At 42.2% G+C, this 22,048-nt stretch overlaps 2 protein-coding genes across 2 annotated transcripts; one reads left to right on the top strand and one right to left on the bottom strand.

Annotated features, from left to right (window-relative positions):
* Positions 1–143: 143 nt before the first annotated feature.
* LOC128715248 (uncharacterized) lies at positions 144–595 on the bottom strand. Its single transcript, XM_053810129.1, has 2 exons — positions 348–595; positions 144–273 (listed from the first exon to the last, which is right to left on the bottom strand). The coding sequence occupies exons 1-2, from the start codon at positions 593–595 to the stop codon at positions 144–146; spliced, it is 378 nt and encodes a 125-aa protein (XP_053666104.1).
* Positions 596–8,542: 7,947 nt separating this feature from the next.
* Positions 8,543–15,412, top strand: LOC128714421 (Bardet-Biedl syndrome 2 protein homolog). Its single transcript, XM_053809296.1, has 11 exons — positions 8,543–8,668; positions 8,912–9,095; positions 9,177–9,296; positions 10,341–10,450; positions 10,589–10,994; positions 11,083–11,637; positions 13,006–13,106; positions 13,240–13,449; positions 13,616–13,779; positions 14,180–14,328; positions 15,312–15,412. Exons 1-11 carry the CDS (start codon positions 8,543–8,545, stop codon positions 15,410–15,412), a joined length of 2,226 nt encoding a protein of 741 aa, XP_053665271.1.
* Positions 15,413–22,048: the final 6,636 nt, after the last annotated feature.

Raw genomic sequence — 22,048 nt, 5'->3', positions numbered from 1 at the left:
ATGTCCTTCATCTACGCTTTCGAAGCTACGGCGCCTACTTCCGCACCAGTTGAACCAACAAATTACATTGCTTTGTCATGCCGTATCACAATCGTTCTTTATTGGGTACTTTTGTAACATTACACTTTACACCACACCGCTTCTCAGTAGTATCCTCCACGACGATAACCGCCGTATCCGCCACGGTGACCACCATACCCATATCCCCCTCTGTAGCCTCCATAGCCACCATAGCCTCCGTATCCACCGTATCCACCGTATCCGCCTCGATATCTGCAACGCGAAATGGCAATAACAAAGAATTATAAATCACAAAAACACCGATTCGCGATTCCCGATGGACCTACCCGCCATAACCACCGTAGCCACCGTACCGGTGGTGTCGCTTCTCCCGAGCCACCTCGCCCAGATCCATCACGGTCTGATCGTTAACCGCAACCATGTCTTCCAGCGTGAGTGGTTGCTGATCCTGCATCGGATCGTCCATCACCACCATCGCCCCGTCCTGCTCCACCTGCTCCACCGGGACAGCTTCGAGGCTGCCAAATGCCACCATCGCCAGCAGGAAGGTACAGCACACGTACAGCAACTTCATCCTTGCTTCACACACTCGGCGTACACTTTTGGGTTTGCAACAAGCTAGCGTTCCCTCCCGATGCGGTGTCGGTGTCGTTCTAGATCGGTTTAGTGCATGCCGGGAACGTCGATGCCGTATTTATACTTGGCATTTTGCCCCCGTTACCGGCCCGTGCCCGGTTCTGGGATTTTTGTTGTTGCGGCGTACACACACTAGAACCTTGCAGTGCGCCTTATGCACACACGCACCCGGCGATCGTATCGTTTGTCATCATCGCACGACGCAGATCGCGGTGTGATGGCGCTTTCGTGTCGTCCGCTTCCTGGTTGTCCACCCAACTCCCGACCCGCACTTACACATCGCCACCATGTAGCAGCAGCAGCAGCTGAACGGCTCCGGTATCATTAGCCGAGCGTGTGTGCGCTTGCAAAAGGGCAAACGCGTGCTGCCAAAAGGAACACAGAGCTGAACGGTACGTTAGGCAACGAACCTCTTGTTGATTATTGTTTTTAATCACACCCGCGGAACTGGATCAAATTTTGTGTTGTTTTCGCGTATTGACGATTCCTTCCCCTTCCCGTCTCGGCAAAAGGTTGACTGATGGTGTCGTAACGCAACACCTGTCGTGGGTCGTTTGCCTTCGAGGTGGGAATTTTTGTGAATGATTTTCCACACATACACACACACACCGGCCCCGGTCCCGGTAGCAGTGAACCATGAACTCTATGCGATATATCATCGTCTCGTTTGACGAGTTCCGATCCGAGCATAGGGGTTTCCCAAAATCTTCACCTTGTTTACAACATAATCGACGCATATGTAGGTGACTGGGTGCGGTGGCTTTCGGTGGTCAACCAAGGACGGAAAATAGTTCAATGTCAACAAAGATGAGGCAAACAACTTGTGATTGATTTTTGATACCTTTCTGACGGTGTCATGATGATTCACGGCATAATTACTAAGCGCTTCTAATGCCGTGTGGCGCTCTGACTTATTGAGCAATGGCAGCCAAACGAAGAGTAAACTTTGAAATGTAAGCAGATTAATATGATAACTTTTTAATCTAAAGTGCAAGGTAGGCAGAAGAGGGTAAAAATAAATGAAATCATTTTAATTAAGAAGTAAATAAACAAATTTGACAAGGAAATAGATAACAAAAATAAGTTAATAAATAAATACTCAAGTAAGGGTGCAATTCCCAACAAAGTTTAATATAAACTTAGATTGTCAATCTTACTTAAAAAAAAGAAGTAAATAAACAAATAAACAAGGAAATAGATAACAAAAAAAGTTAATAAGTAAATTATCAAACCGGGATAAGACAATTGGCAAGGAGGAAATGCCTTGTAAAATTTGAAATATTTGTAATAACTCAACACTTTGTTGATAATACGGCAAACGCCGTCATCATGGAAGAAATAAATAATAAATAAATAAATTATCAAATACACAAGTAAGGGTGCAACTCCCATCAAAGTTTAATAAAAACTTAGATTGTCAATCTTACTTAAAAAAAAAGTAAATAAACAAATAAACAAGGAAATAGATAACAAAAAAAGTTAATAAGTAAATTATCAAACACACAAGTAAGGGTGCAACTCCCAACATAGTTTAGTATAAACTTAGATTGTCAATCTTACTTTTGAAGTTTGAAGTTTGAGTAACACATTTGAAGTGTTTTACTTTTTTTTAATAGTTGAAAAAAGTTTGATCTACATAATAATACTATCGAAAAAATAGCTGAAAAGATAACAGATTGTCAAAATTCAACAACAATTTAAAAATATTTATATAATGCTCTTTTACAATATGTCAAATTTGTGTGACTTTTCTATTGTATCGTAACACTTAAAATTAGACAATACAGATTGATGTTATACTTTCCAAAAAAATTAACGTAGCATCAAGCACACTTGATTCTTCTTAAACAATTAATTTGCCATAAAACTCCTGAAAAGTAAATAATGGGCTCTTCTGCACAGACGTCAAACTTGTATCTAAAAATACGGAAAATTCCCATTAGCTATTCGCATCAGGTATCGTCTGAGACGGATTTCTACAAAATTCGACACGTTTCGGGCAATCTTGCGGCGAACAGTGTCCATCTCAAGTTCACCCCCCACCGATCACACCGGACGCACCACCTTCCCCACCCACTGGTCACGGACCAGTTATGTAAATGTAGATTTTGTCTAAAAAAGAAAAGCAACGCACAAAACCAAGCCCATAAGAGCCGGCCACGGGGGCTTCATTTGAGGCACCAAAAAACCGTCCGATTATTACCAGTCATCTGCAGACGGTTCAACCGAACAGGTCAGGTGTCGTCCGCGTTGGTATCAGGACATTCGGCAGCTTCTTCCTCACTGTTCCAAACGGGAAACACTACACTACTTACGATCCACCATGAAGCTGTACTGTGCAGTGCTAGTGGTGATTGTGGCGTTGCTCCACTGTGGCCACACGTTTACACCGATCGATTCCCCGGTCGATATGCTGGCGGAAGAGAGTCAGCTCAGCGGGGCCGAAACCGTCGCGGCAGTGGACGATGGTACGGTGCGGGAAAGGCGAGGCCTCAAGTACCAGTATCACTACAAGGAAAAGAGCATCGGTGGCGGATTGTTGTTCCCGTTCAAGCAGACGGTCGAGAAGAAGGTACACATCAAGCATGGACACCACGGGCTGCTCGGCGGACACCAGTATCGCGAGGTGACGAAGGTCAAACAGTTTGGCTTCGGACGCTAATTAGGCGGTGGGCCACCGAACAACTAAACCGTTACGCGTTTGCTCAATGATGGGAGATGAAGAAACAGCTGAGTTTTGTTATTTACTTCTTTCGCGCTGTTGCCACCAAGGTCGGCATGATAATAGTGTAAGAGTGTGGTGCGTGGAAAACGACTACGATGAGTGAACGTGAAAGGTGTAACCGGTGGAAAATTATATCAAGTCTGACCTGAAACCGCGTGGATGCGTGGAATCGTTGATGTTGTGTAATAAAAATAATATGTTTTTTTTTATAAATCGTGTTTTGTTTTTAAACATTATCAATACTATTTGTTATAATCATTGGAACCACTACGAAACATTTAAATATAATGAAATATTTTTAATACTTTCTACTTCATGTTAATAAGGGTCATCTCGGCATTTGGAATCATCCCAGGACAGAATAGAAAGTTTCTTATGAATTTAGCAAAGTAGCATCTGTCAATTTATTCAAACAAATGCCATTACAAATGTATTGGTTTAAAACAAATTGAAGCTCTATTGCTTATTCATTATGTTATTGTCAAAATAAACGATTTATAATATGAATAAGCCTATAAAATTAAATTAAATTGTGGTTAAAGTATTATAGCTAACAGTTTTCATGGTTGTTTCTGTTGTTTATTTTCCATTTAAACACAACACACTGTCCAATGACGTAGATGTTATGCAAAAGTTAAATCTGTAACTTTCCATTTAATTGGGGCGAAATCTTCTTCATGGCGCAACGACCTACTAAAGGCCATTTCTGCCGTTTCTGGCTCAGTAGAGTTCGGAAAGTCGGATAGGATAGTTAGGAGGGAACGGTCAGGATACGATTTTGACACAAAAAAAAATATTTGAGCTAGTAAGACGCTTTGATTGCTGTGTTAGTAAACGATAATATAAGGTGTTTTTAAACAATTTTTTTGTTGTTGTTAGTTTTGTCTCTTTCCTCTTGAATTTTAAAGCCCGAAGAAATATTTCAACGTTGCGAAAATTTTGCACGATATTCCAAAGATATTCTTTGTTTTACACAACACATCTTCTTATCGCTTATCGAAGTTTAAAGTTTTAAAAGAATGTGTGTGTTTGTTAAAATACAAATTTCATTAAAAAAAAAACAGCTCGAATAATTAAAGAAACAAATGTGATTTAAAAAGAAGCGTTTGAAACGGTCGATATATTTGACCGTTATCTTGCTCCACTATGGGTATACCACAGTGGTAACCGCTACGGTCATGACTAAATATTTAAAAAATAGAATTTTTCATTTCTTTTGTACAGCGGTACGGCGGTACCGTTGTATCAGCGATCACATTACATTAAATTACAGCTCGTTTATTACAAATAGATCATAATCAAAGGTCGTTGGTTAATGTTAATGTAATGGTTAAAATGTAATAAAAAATAGTAGAATAATTTAGACAAAACCAGATAGCGTTTGAAACATGTTTCTTGTCTATTCTTCCATTTCATTCTTTTGTTCAGAGCACTTCTTCAGAGTTCAGTAAGCAATGCCCCATGCATCACACTGCAGCTTGAGTTAGACGTATTTAAATGCGTCTCATTTTCTTTCTGCTATAAAATTAAAACTCCAATGATTTTGGTTAGAATACAGAAATGGAAATGTTTTTTATTCCGTACATTTAAAGGGTAACAAAATGTGTATAAGTGTGTAACTATATAATTGTAACACCAAAATTTTACTAACACTGATCTTAAGCTTTAAAACCTAAATATATAAACCTAAATACCAAAAAAATCATCAAATAAGATATAATAAAGTGGGATAAAGTTTTCCGCCCGATTTGATCCAACATCTTGAACCAAATTATGCTAATTATCGTTTTAGATTAAATGTGTTCTTTCACTTCCTAGCAGCATTACGAATTCTGAACTGGAAAGCTGAACCCGTACCCGCGTTGCGAAACTTTTGGTGGAACCTGTTCAGCAAGTTGCCAGCCGTATAGTGCGTCTTTATTTGTTTGCATATTTGATTTTTGCATTTGAAAACTAATGCGTATGCTGCTGACGGGAAGGTGTGTTTGCTGATGATGAGCAGGATGAGGTTCTAGAGATGTTGCCGGTACGACCGCACTCCAGTGCACATTGAGCTGCGGTACGAATCAAAAGCAAAACACATGAACATCTTACACTGTTTACTTGTGGTGCTCGTACTGATCGCTAGAATGTATGGCGACGGCTCGACAGCTTCCGTGGGTGCGAAGCACGTGAGGGAGCGTCGAAATCCGTTCCTATCGTTTCCGGGCGGTGGATTCGGCGTTGGAGTACGCTACGATGACTCGCGGTACCGTAGTATACCAGGTGAAGGTTTGTGGAAGGAAGTAGAATTATTTAAACTAATGGAAAGTTTTCCTCCTAATTATCACAGGATTCATCTTTCAACGTTACGACGGATACTACGGACATCGTACTCCCGATGCGTACGCTAACCTCTTCGAGTAACGATCGGGTTTGTTAATCGAAATTGACACCATTCGTTCTACCGTCCAGAACTGATGTTTTTGTTTATTACTCAGCTCAGCCTGTCTCAGACAGACCCGCTATTAGCACCAACAAGCTATTGCGAGTTTCCTGGACTACCGCAGAAAGAAGCTGCACACCGATCCAACGCAATACATACGCAGCGTGTTTGTAGAGTCAGTTACGATGCTTCGGTTGAGAGAAAATTAACGCCTCCACTAGCTGCTATTTAAGTCCTGTTCCGGTGTATCATCCGTTTCCATTCGCTGCACAACCGTATGATTGTTCAGTTTTAACCTCTCGGAAGCATTTGATCACCACAGCTAATCACCGAAAAGTTTGGAGTGTTTGTTTTTACCAGTGCAATGAAGAGTTTAATATTATTCGGAACGTTAATCGCTCTGCTCGCCCTCGGAGGTGAGTTCGTGCAATCGAATCCAGTGCCGCAGTTTGGCTTTGGTCTCGGTGTGATAAGCCCATACAGAGGATACGGAGGATATGGTGGATACGGAGGCTATCCTGGATACGGTTACGGTGGCTATGGCGGATATGGATATGGTGGTTACGGATATGGGAACGGATATGGATACCATCGAAGACGTTTCTTCCCTGCGCCTCCTGCTATACTGGTTGGATGAGTGGTGTAATGGAAAAAAAACAACCTTCGGAAGTGATCACAAAGCCTGTGTTGACAATCAATGAACCTGTTGTGCTTAATGTATAATGTAACATATAATGAAATGTAATATATTTTAATAAAATAACAGTCACAGTGTTTAATAAACACTTTTGCGAAATTACTTAACTCGTTGACGCGATAAAACTCGGCCAACATTCTACAGTAAGCTAAGTCGTTGTTAGAACTTAATACTAAGACGAGGGAATGAGTTCTGGAACATGAAACTTTCAACTGGAGTTGGTCGTGTATAGCAAACACCTTTTTCCGAAAAGAAGCATTTCTAGCAACGGAAGCAATACTAAGCAGCGCTTCCGGAAGAAGTAGAGCCTCATCAACTTTAAGGAATGTAATGCTCGTTTCATAAAAATTGAAATGTTTCTATAAGTAAATAGAGTGGAAAATCTAAAAAAAAATTTGTAGTAAATGTATTGATAAACCCTACTATTTTAAAAACAAAAGTGACAAAAATGTCCAATGAGTCATTAATGAGTCAAAAATGAATAGAAACTATGGGACTTAATGTTTTTCTCGTTGGAAAAAAATATACGTTGCATTTTGCACTACAGTCTTTACCCGTGTTACGCGAATAACACGAGCCAGAGAAAATCGCGTAACTCGAATTTTCGAATTTTCAATTATTCTAATTTTTAACTCGAATTCTATTTATAATATCGTTTACATTTAGTATTCAGTGATCGATTTCTCCTTTTTTCGTTACAAAGCACACTGTTAATTGATATTTTTACGATTATTTCGACAATTATAGTAATTTTTTACCAAAATTAAAGTTTTTAACAAAAAAATTAATTACACATACAAAATTACACGAACTGTCATAATTTTGAGAAACGTGTATATCGAATTCGCGTTACTCGGGAAAACACTATTTCTTTAAAATTTAGCAGTAACAATTTCTGGTTTAAAACAAACTGATGGTTTGCTACAACTGCATGTCAATCTGAGTGCAATTTGTTATGAAATTTCGTTTTCATTTGACAAAGGTAAAATATGATTCATGTGAAGAGTTTAATATATAGTAATATTTAAAATCATTAGCTACGGCCTTATTTTACTGGATTCCACACATTAAATGGTTAGCCTTATTTCAGGCATATTTTTCTAAAGTATCTTTTGTAGTAATCATTCGTGATTCACACAAATGTCGACTGAATAAACGAAAAATCAAAGAAATTAGTTTTCTTCTTCCAATAAGTTCTTTATGTTAAAAAAAAATATTTATATTAATATACTTCCTAATTAGTTCTATTAACATAATTTATGAATCAGCTTAACTTAAAATTGCCAACAAGCTTCGATGTTTACGCTTACCTTTTATCGAAAATTGTAACCGTGTACATGCACCTTAACGTTCGAATTTCGAACATGGATCGTGCAAGGGGCACCAATTTACACCCCGTTCATTCGTTTACAGATCGCTTTCAACGATCGATAGCACAGTACGATCGAGTACCATTTCAAAAATGAATGAGAAATGGATGAAACGTTATTTAGAAAATAATTTTAAACAAATCTTATCAGTAGTAACGCACAACAATCGCATGGACTATGTTCACAACATGGAAATTTGACTACTCAACTATAGTCACTCAGCTAATCAAGCAGAGCAAATCGAACCGCAATTGCTCAAATAAGATTTTGCAAAACAACTATAACCAATTAACGTAAAAAAACTAATGTTTTATAATTCCCAGCAAAAAGTTTGAAAATTTTAAAAGCGGTGGTACGACTGCACGGCATGGATAGCTACGGCGCATCATGTACTAATGTCATTTGTTAAAACGGAACAATTACATCATTATTTCTCATTAACGTTCTTCCACCTGTTGCATCCGAAGTCCACAATCGAACTCCACTATCAACAGGTATGTCACCACACTTTAGTACGCATGGGCGAACTCCTCGTCACCGCCGTTACCATGGCGTGAATCAACGTACAAACAATCGCAGTGAAAAACAACCCGAATTCGAGTCATACTGCATCGGGTCGCTGGATCAGGATCTTACGCCACAAAATAACGCGCGAGTCGTTCTAAGCTATGGACATATCAACGAAACCCGTCTTTTCCTTCTCGCTCAACTATAAAGTGTTTGAAAAGCTGGTGACCTGCGGAAAGTACGACGGGATACATTCCTGTTTGACCATGGTCACCACCGCGGATAAGGTAGGTACGCGTCCGCAAGGCTCGTGTGTTTGATGCGTGACCCTCGGACGGGAAGTATAAAATGGCGTGAAAAGAAAACAAACACATAAAAAAACTAGTTTACCATTCGACGATACCATATATCGGGTGCCGGACTGTGCACGATCGACTACCGTCACGAATCGAAACGATCATGAGTGTGTCCATTTCCGACGTTGACTGACCCAGGTGTGGACTTTCTCGTACCTTAACCTCCTCCACCAGATTCTAATCCACACACCGCACAAACGGTACGGGCTGCAAAACTCGAAGCTGTCGATTTCGGAAATCAAAAATGACATCGCGCTGCTCAACATGAACTTTCCCATACGGGCGATTGTGGCCGGGCGGCTGAAGAAGGACGACGAGCGTGACGTGCTGGTGATTGGAAGTCCTTCACATGTGCTAGGTCGGTACGGGAGAAATCCGATTGGTGGCAAGCAAAGGGAAATTGATCGAACTTGTATCTGATTGCATTTGATTTTTGCAGCGTACCACGTGGATGAAAATTGTAACTTGTTCCAGAGAGATTTCCATGAGGGCGTTCGATCGGCGGTGATCGGTCCCTATGCCAATAATCCGGGCAATACGCTGATCGTCGGTGGCAATGGTGGGTATTTATTCGCCTTCACACGCTTCATGCATCATATATTGCAAATTTAGGTTAAGTTTTAGTCTTATTAGTCTTGAACTTACTTACTCAAAATTGAACACCCAAAAGTCTATCAAAATAATTGATAAAAACATCAGTTTTTAATGTTCTAAACAACCCACTTAAAAATTCAGTACGACGTGCACAACGTGATGTTATTAGAAATAAAATTTATGAACCTATATACCTTTATTATACGTATATTTAGACAAAAAAGTCATCAGAATAATTTAATGTTTTAATGTGAGAGCGCAAAGCAGTATATAATTATGTTATTTATTATAACATTTGTAATAATTCTAAACTAAACTACCCTAACTAATCTAACTTTAGCAGCTGTGTCTAGAAGAGACGCGTGTCCACTGTCGTTTCCGTCGTTAGCTTTGGCTGCCGGGGGACATGATAGTCAAACAGATGCTGAGGGTTGTTAAATGCAACTTGCGCTCTGAGGAAAGGGTCCTTCTGGTCATAACACGTGAGCCTGTTTGGAATATAGAGAGGAGCTCTAACACGCAGGGAACGGGAAGGATCATATAGAGAAGTTGCACACCAAAGTATACCAAACTAATCCCGATTCTTCCTAGTCCTGGAAGCCTGTAGTCTCCATAGCCTCCAATTCCAATAATGAGGTATTCCAGTAATATAGTCTGGGAGGTCATCGTAGATCTTGCCATTGGGAAGTAAACGTTTTAATACTGTTCATTAATTTAATACTGCTAAGTCTGTAGAAGTCGTAGCCTCCAATTCCAATAATGAGGTATTCCAGTAATATAGTCTGGGAAGTCATCGTAGATCTTGCCATTGGGAAGTAAATCTTACAACACTGTTTCTCTTTTGAATCTTTTGAAGACTGTATGTAATAACTTGTGCTTTTATGTGCTCAACATCACATCATCACGACAGCGACTTGTTTGTTAAATATCTGCCCATTGAAGCTAATGGAATTGTTCCATGATTAGCCATCAATCAATACAGTAATAAAAGAATATTAAATATTTGCAGCCGTTGTGCGGGGTTACAATCAGGAAGGTACCGAAGTTCTGTGGCTGATAACGACCGGCAGCGTGGTTGCACTGCTACTAATCGATATCGATAAGGATAGCCAAAATGAGGTAAGACGTTATCGCGCTAGACTCTATCGGTGCGTACCGCAGCTAACGTGATAACAGCCACCCTTTCGTCTAATGCATTCCATCAAGTAAGTAAGTCAAGTAAGTGGTCTGTCAATGTTTCGTTACGCTTGATTACAGCTCATCATCGGCACGGATGATGGATGCATACGGATCTACAAGAAGGAAACGCTGCTGCACGAGTTCACCGAGGGCAACGAGATACAAAGCCTGGTCGCGCTGCGCAATGGGCAGTTTATGTACAGCGTGAAGAATGGCACGATCGGTGTATTTGAGGAGAACGTGCGAATGTGGCGCATCAAGTCGAAGGCACGCGCTACCGCGATGGCCACGTACGACATACTCGGTTGCGAGTCGAAGCAGATGATCGTCGGCTGGAAGAGTGGCAAGCTGGATGTACGCGATCCACGTACCGGGGACGTTTGGTTCCGGATGAGGATGAACGATTTTGTCTGTGGAATTGCGTGCAACGATTACCGCGGGATTGGTTTGCTCGATCTTGTCATCGTGACGGCGGATGGAGAAAGTGAGATCGAGTCGGTGAGATCATCTGACGTAAATTTATGACGTTTTTTTTTTTCTTTTTTTGCCTTTCATTACGCTAATCACATTAGTCAGGGGATATACGACGCCAAGCGTCAACATGCTGACGCTGCACAACGTCGCGGACGAGGAGATGAGTGCACTGTTGACCCAGAAGCAGAAGCTGCTGCTCGAGCTGAAGCACTACGAGAACAACATCAAGTACAACAAGGAAATTCTTAGCAATACGAGCGAGAGTAATCTGGTGCAGAGTGTGCCGGACAACGTCGGTATTATACCGTCCAATACGCGGCTTCAGATTGGCATTTCGACCAGCTACGACAATAACGACATGAACATTGACATCACCGTCTCGACCAACAATTCCACCACTATCCGGGCGGTGCTCATCTTTGCCGATCAGTTGTTCAAGGAGGAAACGTTGATCGCACATCTCACGAAGGACGTTTCGCGCATACTGATACCGCTGAAGACGCTCAAGGATAATGCGCAGGACATCCATATTAAGGCATTCGTCGGTTATCCGAGCAGCGTACAGTTTCACGTGTTTGAACTGACCCGCCAGCTGCCAAAGTTTGCCATGTACACGATACCGCATAATCTGACCGGCTCGCCGAAAAGTGTGTGTGAGTATTGTGGGTGAGAAATCATTCATTTTCCTTCCAAATAGCCTGCAGATGTTTTAATTCTGAGACTGCTCAAGACAGCTTAATTATTACTGTAAGTTATTAGCATGTGCTTCCATACATCTCTTCATAATAGCTTGCTTTACGTTCAATCTCAGGGCGGTTAATGGCGATCGGGTACTAATCGTTAACAGATGTTGCCCTTAGGGCACTCTCACTAGAACTCTTTTTCTTTAACCTCAGACTACCTCTTGGGAACCTTTCTTTTAAACTTAGAAGCAGCAATAGATTAGAGTAATATATCTTCATAAAATGAGAGGTGCATCTCGACGATCTTGATTGTCGTATGATGTTTGGAGGAATGCCAGATATTCCAAAAATTCAACTCATTAAAAATGTTAGGGAAGCATTTTCTAAGTTTGTTATAATTAAGATGTCGTTACTTTCCGAAGTTATTCTGAAGATTACTTCATAAAAGCGATAATTGGCGACTTCATATTTTGGCCTCAAATTTAATTCTTGATCAACACATTCTAGGCGCAATAATCTCAAGAGATGCCTGCCATATCAGGCTTTTTTATTCTATTTAACTGTAGCTGGGCAATCAAGCTGGGTATGGGGAGGAGAGAAGTAACTAAAACTAAAGATTGTGGAGATTGCACAATAAGACTGATCGCCATACAGATAGGTCCGGTTAGCAGGTATTTCAGTTATAATACTAAATTTGTATATTATTTTAAAGAGAGTTTTACGTCGTCCAACTCTCGCACTTCGCCTTGCGTGTTTAAGTACGAAAATCTGCATAGTCTTTTCTGCGACAATAAACTCAAAGCGACCCTCACCTTATAGTAAACAGATGCGCCTTTGTACTGGTTACACCCTCTTGTTTTCCACGCCACAATCTGCTTCCCCACCATCAATGCTGGGCCATTATCAGCCACAAATCTGTAGTGTGTTAACTCTTGGTTTGAGGAAAAGTAGAGGAAGACGCACGAAAACAAAAAAAACTGGTACATATCTGTCTGCCCAGCAAACGAAAGCGATAAGTGTCTGGGAAACGGGTTTTGCATGCTCGTTTACCGCCATTCCCCAAGCACGCCGAGGCGGTCCCCGTGTTCGCGTGCATAGTCGGTTTGGGTTTTTTTTTTTTGCTGAAACCGCATGCGTCATGGTACGTTTTTGGCTTTGATGGTGGGGTTAGTGGGTCCGTACATGGTTAAATACAACCCACCCCATACAAGTTCGCACACCGACAGTGTAACTCGGGTGATGCACTGAAAAGGAATCATGGTGACTGTACGTTTCTTTGCCGACTCTCTATTTCTCTCTCTCTCTCTCTATCGCTCTTTCTTCACGATTCTATGGCAGCCTACATCAACACACTCCCAGCGAAGGATGGCCCGGGGGGAAGTTACGTCGAGTTTCGCATCTCGGAACGTCTGAAGCGAATATGCATCTGGGTCAATCAGGTAAGCCGTGTCTGCGACGCTCAAGAACGATCTTTGGCGCCCGTATATCATTCTTCCGCGTAAGCACCCAAGAATGCACCGGAAAACGGGCCTACGGGGGGGGTTACTTAAAGTGTGCGTTTTTCTTACGTAGAATTTCCTGCTACCGTCCGACATCGAGTACATGACATCAGATGCGGACGCGACGGAGCTAAAGCTGAACCTGATCAGCTTGCGCACGGCCAAATGCGTGTGCCTACACTTTAGCTACGACGGCAAGACGCGCTTCTACACCGAGGACATCGGTCTGGCCGGTGACCTCGTGCAATCGTTGGTGCAGTTTCTGAATATAGACAACATGAACGTAAGTAGATGAATAATGCGTCCCATTGTGTACCGATGGGACGATCGTGACAACCGGTCGACCGTCGGGCCGCTGGTATCTTATGCTACCAACCAAATTCGTTCTGGACGTCCTTTACTGAGGAAGAATGATTTTTTTTCCCATTCGCTACCCAAAATGCACGCAGTCTACAACGAGCTTTCCGGTTGTGAGCGACGAAGTGAAGGAACTGTTCCAGAAGCTGCAAGGTCTGCAAGACACGGAGAAGCAGATCAATTCCGAAATCGTGGAGCACATCAATCAGATCAAAAGTCATCTGATACGCGCGGAGGACGCCCGTTTTTACAATGGGTCAGTAGAAGTCTATTCATTCTCAAGCAATATTATTAGCATCGTCTGCATCATACGTACTATGTGACGCGAACACGGTTTCGACTTAAATGCAGAGTGCAAATTGATTTAGCAATTGTCAGCCCGCGCTTTACCTCGGTCACCTGCGGCACTTTAGCTTGTTGTTTCTCACCGTACGTTGAAGATCATCACCGGTTTGCTGTCATGGCAACATGCAAAGCGATGATGTCATGTGGCTGTAAAAAGAATCACAGTAACACGAGTCCTCTCCATTCGAGCCTCTGCTTCTCTGTAAAAAAAAAACCAAATTTCTCTCGCACTTTTTCTTCCATTCTTCCTCACTACGATGCCATCATCACCCGATGCCGAACCATCGTCGACGTTTGCGGTGAACATGTAGCGAAGACGTCATTAAGTATCACAATGAAATGATGGCCACAAACGAAGATCTGGTAAAGAGCTACAAAATCCGGCTGGTCAACACGAGCGAAATACAGCTGGCACTGAAGCGCATCCACGGTGTCCTGTACAATGCGTCGAGGTTACGAGGTAGGTGGGCAATAGCGGGCAGTTTTAAGTGTTTCTTGCACTTCCAGTATGGACAAACACACCCAATCGGTCGTTCAGTCGCTGCGTGGACAAGGTGTCGCCGTGGATGGGGACGTCAATGAACGATGAAACCGAAAACAGCGTTTAGCTTCACTAAATTTAGAGTTTCGTTCGCTCACACGTTTTGGTTAAATTGCTTCATGGACATGAATAATTCAATCTGAAGAGCTTTCTTACCATTCGGACAAACAGTCTGCTATAATCGGGTTTGTTTATGAAACGAGGGGAGGAAAGAAACCCCAACAGTTACCGTTAGATAGCTTAGTTGACCAACTGGCTTGAACATTTGTCAGAGATGACTTAACCGGCGCGATGTCTAAGCTTTAAAACGATACGTTCGCGTGCTGTTAAACGTTTGGTCCAAACGATCACAAAATTCACATCTTTAGGAGTCTTCCGCGGACAGAGAAGATTTCGGATGATCTGCGGTACACCGGTCTTGATGATCTTAATTAAGCAAGTTATCATGCAATTATCATCACCGAGTGAAATTTCAGCTCACTTAACAGCGTCCAAACGATGTCTATCAGAAGTGACTGGGAATTGCATCAAAGCGGAGAATACCTCGGCCATGTTTGTTTGAGTAGTTTGGATCTGGGATGGCTTCAATCTGTCCATGAATGAACGACCGTTCGGTGTTGGTGACATAAGGGAGAGACTAACTTATTGCCACCATTAACCCAGCAGGCTCATTAGCTTTCGCACCGGATGCAGTCAATGTGAGCCTTCGCATAAATGACACGGGCAATGTGCGAATAATATACTCCTCCGTAGGTGCACAAAAGCAACCCATACTATACATTCCCTAGCGAACGCCATTGTTTTCGTGCAAACACTGCACCGGATTGGGGGTGTATTAACTTACTTAACTATGTAACGTTGTGTTTGGTTTCGTTCTCTTTACCGCCCTCGCCTCACATTAGCCGGAACGTTCGCTTCGGCCATGATAGGCAGGTTCAAGGAGGCACTCAAGACGAACAACATTGATGCGGTGCTTAAAATCATCGAGCTGGGAGAAATGTAAGCCAGAGAGGTGAGCGGGACCTACCGTCAAGTGTTTGCAGCTAATGGAATAGGCTGATCAACGTTCACATCCACCACGGGGACCGAGAGTTGACACTTGATAATGTGTTTTTCATCGACGAATAAATCGATCGTCGATCAACATCAACTGCTGATCGGCAACGTGCTTCGAGAGGGATAAAAACTGGACAGCGCCAGTCCAGGAGATCAACGAATGGGACTGAATTGAGGTTTTTATTTTTGGAATCAACTACCCACATTCAAGTAAGAGCACCGGTATTGCAGCACGCCCAGGGCCACCAATGGTTGACTTCGATTCTGAGTAGGGGAAAGCTTTTTCTATCCCACACGCTGCGGCATCCTCCTACGCCACCGTTCACGAATGGTCGGAGGGGGCTTTCGTAGCAGAAATAAATCAGTGTCGGCAAAGTTCGTTACCAGTTCCAGTAAAGGCAGTACGATCACCGCTGGAATTGTAACACCACTTCCAATAAAACACATCCTACGTGATCGTCGATCGTGTACACGACCTGGTTGATGACTTCATACCAAAGCGCTGCACCGGTTCTAATGGGGGAAACGCCACTGTACTACTTATTATTGACAGCACACTAGGACGTACGATTGTTGTGTACGGCATATAAGGAGAAAGACTAATTGTTCGAACAAAACATGATTGAAATACAAAACTGATTGCTGTACGCTGTACACGCTTAATATCTCTAATGCGTTTCCCTCAGTAACGAAATTGAGGAATTGACCATATTTTTCAATCACTTATTGTCGACGGTAGCTGAAGAGTACCTTCACCTATTGGTCAACATAAAATTGTGCACCCAAATCACAATCGTTACAGCTTTCATCCACTTCCACTTTCAAGGTTCGTGACCAATTCGTCCGATGTTCACCGGCAGCTTCACTTCGGCAGCCTACGATCGCGTAATACATCCAAAAACAGACATGTGAAAAACAGGTTTCGCTGCAATAAAAGTCGCTCGAGAACGGTTTCGCACGAGAAGTTGAAGCTATAAAGTCGGCCCAATACAGGAAAGATTCCGCCCTGGGACCCGCCGGCGCTGAGAGAAACGATCGTTCAGCAAAAAGGTAAGTTGGTCTACCGATCTCCAACCCGGCAAGATATCTCGCGAACATCCAAAAGACAACATATCTGGGCATCTGGGGGAGCCCAACGATGGTAGTCTAGCTGTCCAATGGTACAGCCACCGCGTTTTGCTTGTGCTTTTCGGACCAAAGACGACACGACGCGCGATGGATGGTTGAATGTTTGCAATACATTGCTCAGGGCCATCCTACGGATGTGCGGTGATCGTGTGCATGAGGCTTCGTGAAAGGTTTACGACAAGTACGAGTGTGTTTGCCCACCACCAATACGGGTGTGGCTGTAGTTCTCTGACATATCGATTGGAAAAGTAAAATTCGTTATATCGGGCGTTGTATCCAGTAGATGACTTCGAGTTCAGGAGATATGCATCAAATGAACAAATACGAATGAAAGTTATCGTACAAATGCACAACAAAAAAATTGCTGAAGTAAGACATTTCAATATGTCTTATCTTACCGACGAGGATATCCGAGTCTGTGTCGGAAATGGTTTGAAAATGACACCACATTCTTATTTGTTTTTGCAAATCCGGACATGACATGGAACCTGATCATGACAAGACGATCATTCTGAAGTCTACAAAGTCTGAGTCGATGAAATTGAGCGGAACGAAATTATAGTCTGCAAAGTTTGTATATTATTAAAGCAATAGTTGTCTATATATATTGTCATCAGGAGAGGAAATAATTAAGAACATAAACTCTAGGACATTCTCGAATGATATGCAATCTCTGGTGTCTAAACATATCTTATATTGGTATAACAGATTTCCTTTAAATTGCATGCTTTGCCCTCATTCTACCTTTATTAACCTGATAAGATCACAGAAAAAGGTCAATGATATGATATATTGTGCAACAACTCCAAGTCTTCCACGGAATTGAGTTCCACCGAAAGAAATTATTGGAGAATTTGATTAAATAACACCTTTTAACAACGACAACATACACATCTTGATCGTGAGATATACAAAATATAAACTTTTGATTGTTTTTTTTCGTAGATTACGTAGCTTAAAGTAATGTGTAGATCATTTCTACGACACGGTAATACGTATATCGTGCACTAATCAGGTGCTAGCTGTGTGAGGCGAGAATTCCCAACAAACATCTATTTGCGCTCATCGTCAAGGTTGTTGTGGAATGCCGTGTCGGTCCGATGCAATTGCACTGATAAGCGCTACAAGCCCCGCTAGATACAATCCAACGCCTCTTTTCAACTATAGCCTCACCCTTCCACAATACGCGTGCAACCGCTCAAACGCTGCTGCCTCTACTAATCCAACCCAAACCCTTTGCATCGGTAATGATAAAGTCGCGTGTAACCCATTACTTTAGAATGCAGTTTTTCATCCACAGTTCCAATTCCAAAGGCACCTCCGCGGTAATGTGTCGTTTGATGCACACAATTGTACACCGAATTTCATAGACCACAACTTTGTAGTCGGTTGATAAGTGGTCGACACCTTCACGGGTGGCAAGTAGGTCCCACTGTAGTGCACACCGTGTGGTTCGAAACAGAGGTAACCTTGGGGGTCAGTTTGAAGTGTTGAAAATTCGGCACTGCTGGTCAGTTTGTTTATCTAAGCATACGTTGTGTTTGTGTGGTGGGTTTTGCTAAGTGCTGGTAACGAGCCAAGGTTTTATCAGACGAACACCAGGGGGATTCTTCAACGAACATCGCAAGTTAGCAGCTACAATGAATTTATGCGGCCACACCAATCCCGGTGAACATATTGGACGCATCAAGCGAGGGTCGTAATTTTCGCTCGCCAACCACACGACAACGACAGCAGTTGATTGTCAGCGGAAAGTATGTTTTATTTTCACATTCCTTCCACGGCGAGGAAAAACATCGGTGGATCGAAACACCACCACGCCCTAGTGCTCGTTTATCGGTGCGTAGAAATAGGTGTTTTTTTATCAATTTGATATAACGTTTAGGGTCTTAATATCGCGATCTCTATAAATATCTTCGATAAAACGTACGTCTTTAGGTTATGTGAAATATATTGTCGCATTAGTTGAGCAAGAAACGGTGAAAAATAGCAAACCCATTTTAAGGAAAGAGAGTTGAATTCTGTGTGAGGGAAACTCTTCTCGATTATCTATAAAAACAATGAAATAACCAAGTACAGGTGTACAAGTACATTGTCCTTTTCGGTGACAAATAATTTTATAGGCACTTGACACTTGTTCACACCTGATAGGAGGAAGATGGCACTTGTATAATCTGCTACCGCTAGGCTATCAATTAGAAGTTTCAGGGCCTACCGGGAGTGGTAGTGCGAGTACTGTTGTTGCTACCATTTTGTTTAAACACTGCAATCATGCACTTTGGAAGCAATCAGTGCCGATGAGCAGCAGATAAGCTAATAGCACTACTGGAAGCACGTGCTTTACAATGTATTGGAGGGATGAGCACTTGAAATACGTCGCGAGGTTCTTTGGAGAAAAGGCGAAGAATTCCGTCTTTTAGTAGAGATGTTGCCATTAGTTGAAAATTGGTGTGTTTTGAATTTAAATTCCAACAAGATCTCCTTTCTCCTTATGAAAGAATTAGAGTTCTTTCCAAGAATAGTTTAAGTCTCAAGAATTCAAATTCCAACAAGATCACCCTTCTCCTTATGAATGAATTGGAGTTCTTGCCAAGAATAGTTCAAGTCTCTACCCAAACTAGTGTCTAAAGACTGCAGGAAGTATAATAAGTTAAAAATACCCAATAGAATCACCTCTATAAATATGATCTCACAGGCGATAACTCTTCCTAGCTGGACGGTGAAGATCACTGCATCACAATGTCCAAAAATGGCCATATCGACAAGATGTACCGCTTGGGCCATTCGTCCGAACAACAACAGCAGAAATCGTTATTACTCGCCACGAAAATGGATCTGATATCATGTTTGCCCGATTTTAGGCAACACCGAGAGCTTCCTTTTCCGGCAAAACACCAAAATCCGACAAATCTCTCCACTCCAACTGGAAGTGGTACCAGTGTCACCCAACCGCACGGTCGATCTGTTTGTGGGCGATGGTGAAAAAGTGTGTATTGCTTTATTTCGATGGCGTAGGCCGAATATTGCCAGCCGGAGATTGTAGTGTCTGAGTAGCTGTGCGAAGGTGGTTGGTTGGTGTCTTTTTGTAGCTTACATTTCTTGGAACAGAAGGTGGTACCGAATGTCGCCTTCGTGCGATCTGGTGACTTGGCTGCAACGCCACTGTACTACTTATTATTGACAGCACACTAGGACGTACGACTGTTGTGTACGGCATATAAGGAGAAAGACTAATTGTTCGAACAAAACATGATTGAAATACAAAACTGATTGCTGTACGCTGTACACGCTTAATATCTCTAATGCGTTTCCCTCCGTTTGATGAAGAATTGACCATATTTTTCAATCACTTATTGTCGACGGTAGCAGACGAGTACCTTCACCAATTGGTCAACATAAAATTGTGCACCCAAATCACAACCGTTACAGCTTTCATCCACTTCCACTTTCAAGGTTCGTGACCAATTCGTCCGATGTTCACCGGCAGCTTCACTTCGGCAGCCAACGATCGCGTAATACATCCAAAAACAGACATGTGAAAAACAGGTTTCGCTGCAATAAAAGTCGCTCGAGAACGGTTTCGCACGAGAAGTTGAAGCTGTAAAGTCGGCCCAATACAGGAAAGATTCCGCCCTGGGACCCACCGGCGATGAGAGAAACGATCTTTCAGCAAAAAGGTAAGTTGGTCTACCGATCTCCAACCCGGCAAGATATCTCGCGAACATCCAAAAGACAACATATCTGGGCATCTGGGGGAGCCCAACGATGGTAGTCTAGCTGTCCAATGGTACAGCCACCACGTTTTGCTTGTGCTTTTCGGACCAAAGACGACACGACGCGCGATGGATGGTTGAATGTTTGCAATACTCAGGTTTGCTCAGGGCCATCCTACGGATGTGCGGTGATCGTGTGCATGAGGCTTCGTGAAAGGTTTACGACAAGTACGAGTGTGTTTGCCCACCACCAATACGGGTGTGGCTGTAGTTCTCTGACATATCGATTGGAAAAGTAAAATTCGTTATATCGGGCGTTGTTTCCAGTAGATGACTTCGATTTCAGGAGATATGCATCAAATGAACAAATACGAATGAAAGTTATCGCACAAATGCACAACCAAAAAATTGCTGAAATAAGACATTTCAATATGTCTTATCTTACCGACGAGGATATCCGATTCTGTGTCGGAAATGGTTTGAAAATGACACCACATTCTTGTTTGTTTTTGCAAATCCGGACATGTCATGGAACCTGATCATGACAAGACGATCATTCTGAAGTCTACAAAGTCTGCGTCATGAAATTGATAGCGAAACGAAATTTTAGTCTGTAATGTTTGTATATTTTTAAAGCAATAGTTGTCTATCTATACTGTCATCAGGACAGGAAATAATTAAGAACATAAACTCTGGGACATTTCCGATTGATATGAGATCTCTGGAACCTAAACATATCTTATATTGGTATAACAGATTTCCTTTAAATTGCATGTTTTGCCCTCATTCTACCTTTATTAACCTGATAAGATCACAGAAAAAGTTAAAAGATATGATATATTGTGCAACAACTCCAAGTCTTCCACGGAATTGAGTTCCACCGAAAGAAATTATTGGAGAATTTGATTAAATAACACCTTTTAACAACGACAACATACACATTTTGATCGAGAGATATACAAAATATCAACTTTTTATTTTTTTTTTCATAGATTACGTAGCTTAAAGTAATGTGTAGATCATTTCTATGACACGGTAATACGTATATCGTGCACTAATCAGGTGCTAGCTGTGTGAGGCGAGAATTCCCAACAAACATCTATTTGCGCTCATCGTCAAGGTTGTTGTGGAATGCCGTGTCGGTCCGATGCAATTGCACTGATAAGCGCTACAAGCCCCGCTAGATACAATCCAACGCCTCTTTTCAACTATAGCCTCACCCTTCCACAATACGCGTGCAACCGCTCAAACGCTGCTGCCTCTACTAATCCAACCCAAACCCTTTGCATCGGTAATGATAAAGTCGCGTGTAACCCATTACTTTAGAATGCAGTTTTTCATCCACAGTTCCAATTCCAAAGGCACCTCCGCGGTAATGTGTCGTTTGATGCACACAATTGTACACCGAATTTCATAGACCACAACTTTGTAGTCGGTTGATAAGTGGTCGACACCTTCACGGGTGGCAAGTAGGTCCCACTGTAGTGCACACCGTGTGGTTCGAAACAGAGGTAACCTTGGGGGTCAGTTTGAAGTGTTGAAAATTCGGCACTGCTGGTCAGTTTGTTTATCTAAGCATACGTTGTGTTTGTGTGGTGGGTTTTGCTAAGTGCTGGTAACGAGCCAAGGTTTTATCAGACGAACACCAGGGGGATTCTTCAACGAACATCGCAAGTTAGCAGCTACAATGAATTTATGCGGCCACACCAATCCCGGTGAACATATTGGACGCATCAAGCGAG

Source organism: Anopheles marshallii, chromosome 3, assembly GCF_943734725.1.
Source record: "Anopheles marshallii chromosome 3, idAnoMarsDA_429_01, whole genome shotgun sequence".
NCBI classification, from domain to species: Eukaryota; Metazoa; Arthropoda; class Insecta; order Diptera; family Culicidae; genus Anopheles; species Anopheles marshallii.
This window is presented reverse-complemented; position numbering and strand designations above follow the sequence as displayed.

Bases quoted from the DNA above. Each gene is read 5' to 3' on its own strand.
- LOC128715248 (XM_053810129.1), bottom strand. From the start codon at position 595: ATGAAGTTGCTGTACGTGTGCTGTACCTTCCTGCTGGCGATGGTGGCA. The intron at 274-347 runs GTAGGTCCATCG...TTCGCGTTGCAG, and splicing joins GGCTACGGTGGTTATGGCGG to ATATCGAGGCGGATACGGTG.
- LOC128714421 (XM_053809296.1), top strand. From the start codon at position 8,543: ATGGACATATCAACGAAACCCGTCTTTTCCTTCTCGCTCAACTATAAA. The intron at 9,297-10,340 runs GTGGGTATTTAT...AAATATTTGCAG, and splicing joins GCTGATCGTCGGTGGCAATG to CCGTTGTGCGGGGTTACAAT. The intron at 10,451-10,588 runs GTAAGACGTTAT...GCTTGATTACAG, and splicing joins ATAAGGATAGCCAAAATGAG to CTCATCATCGGCACGGATGA.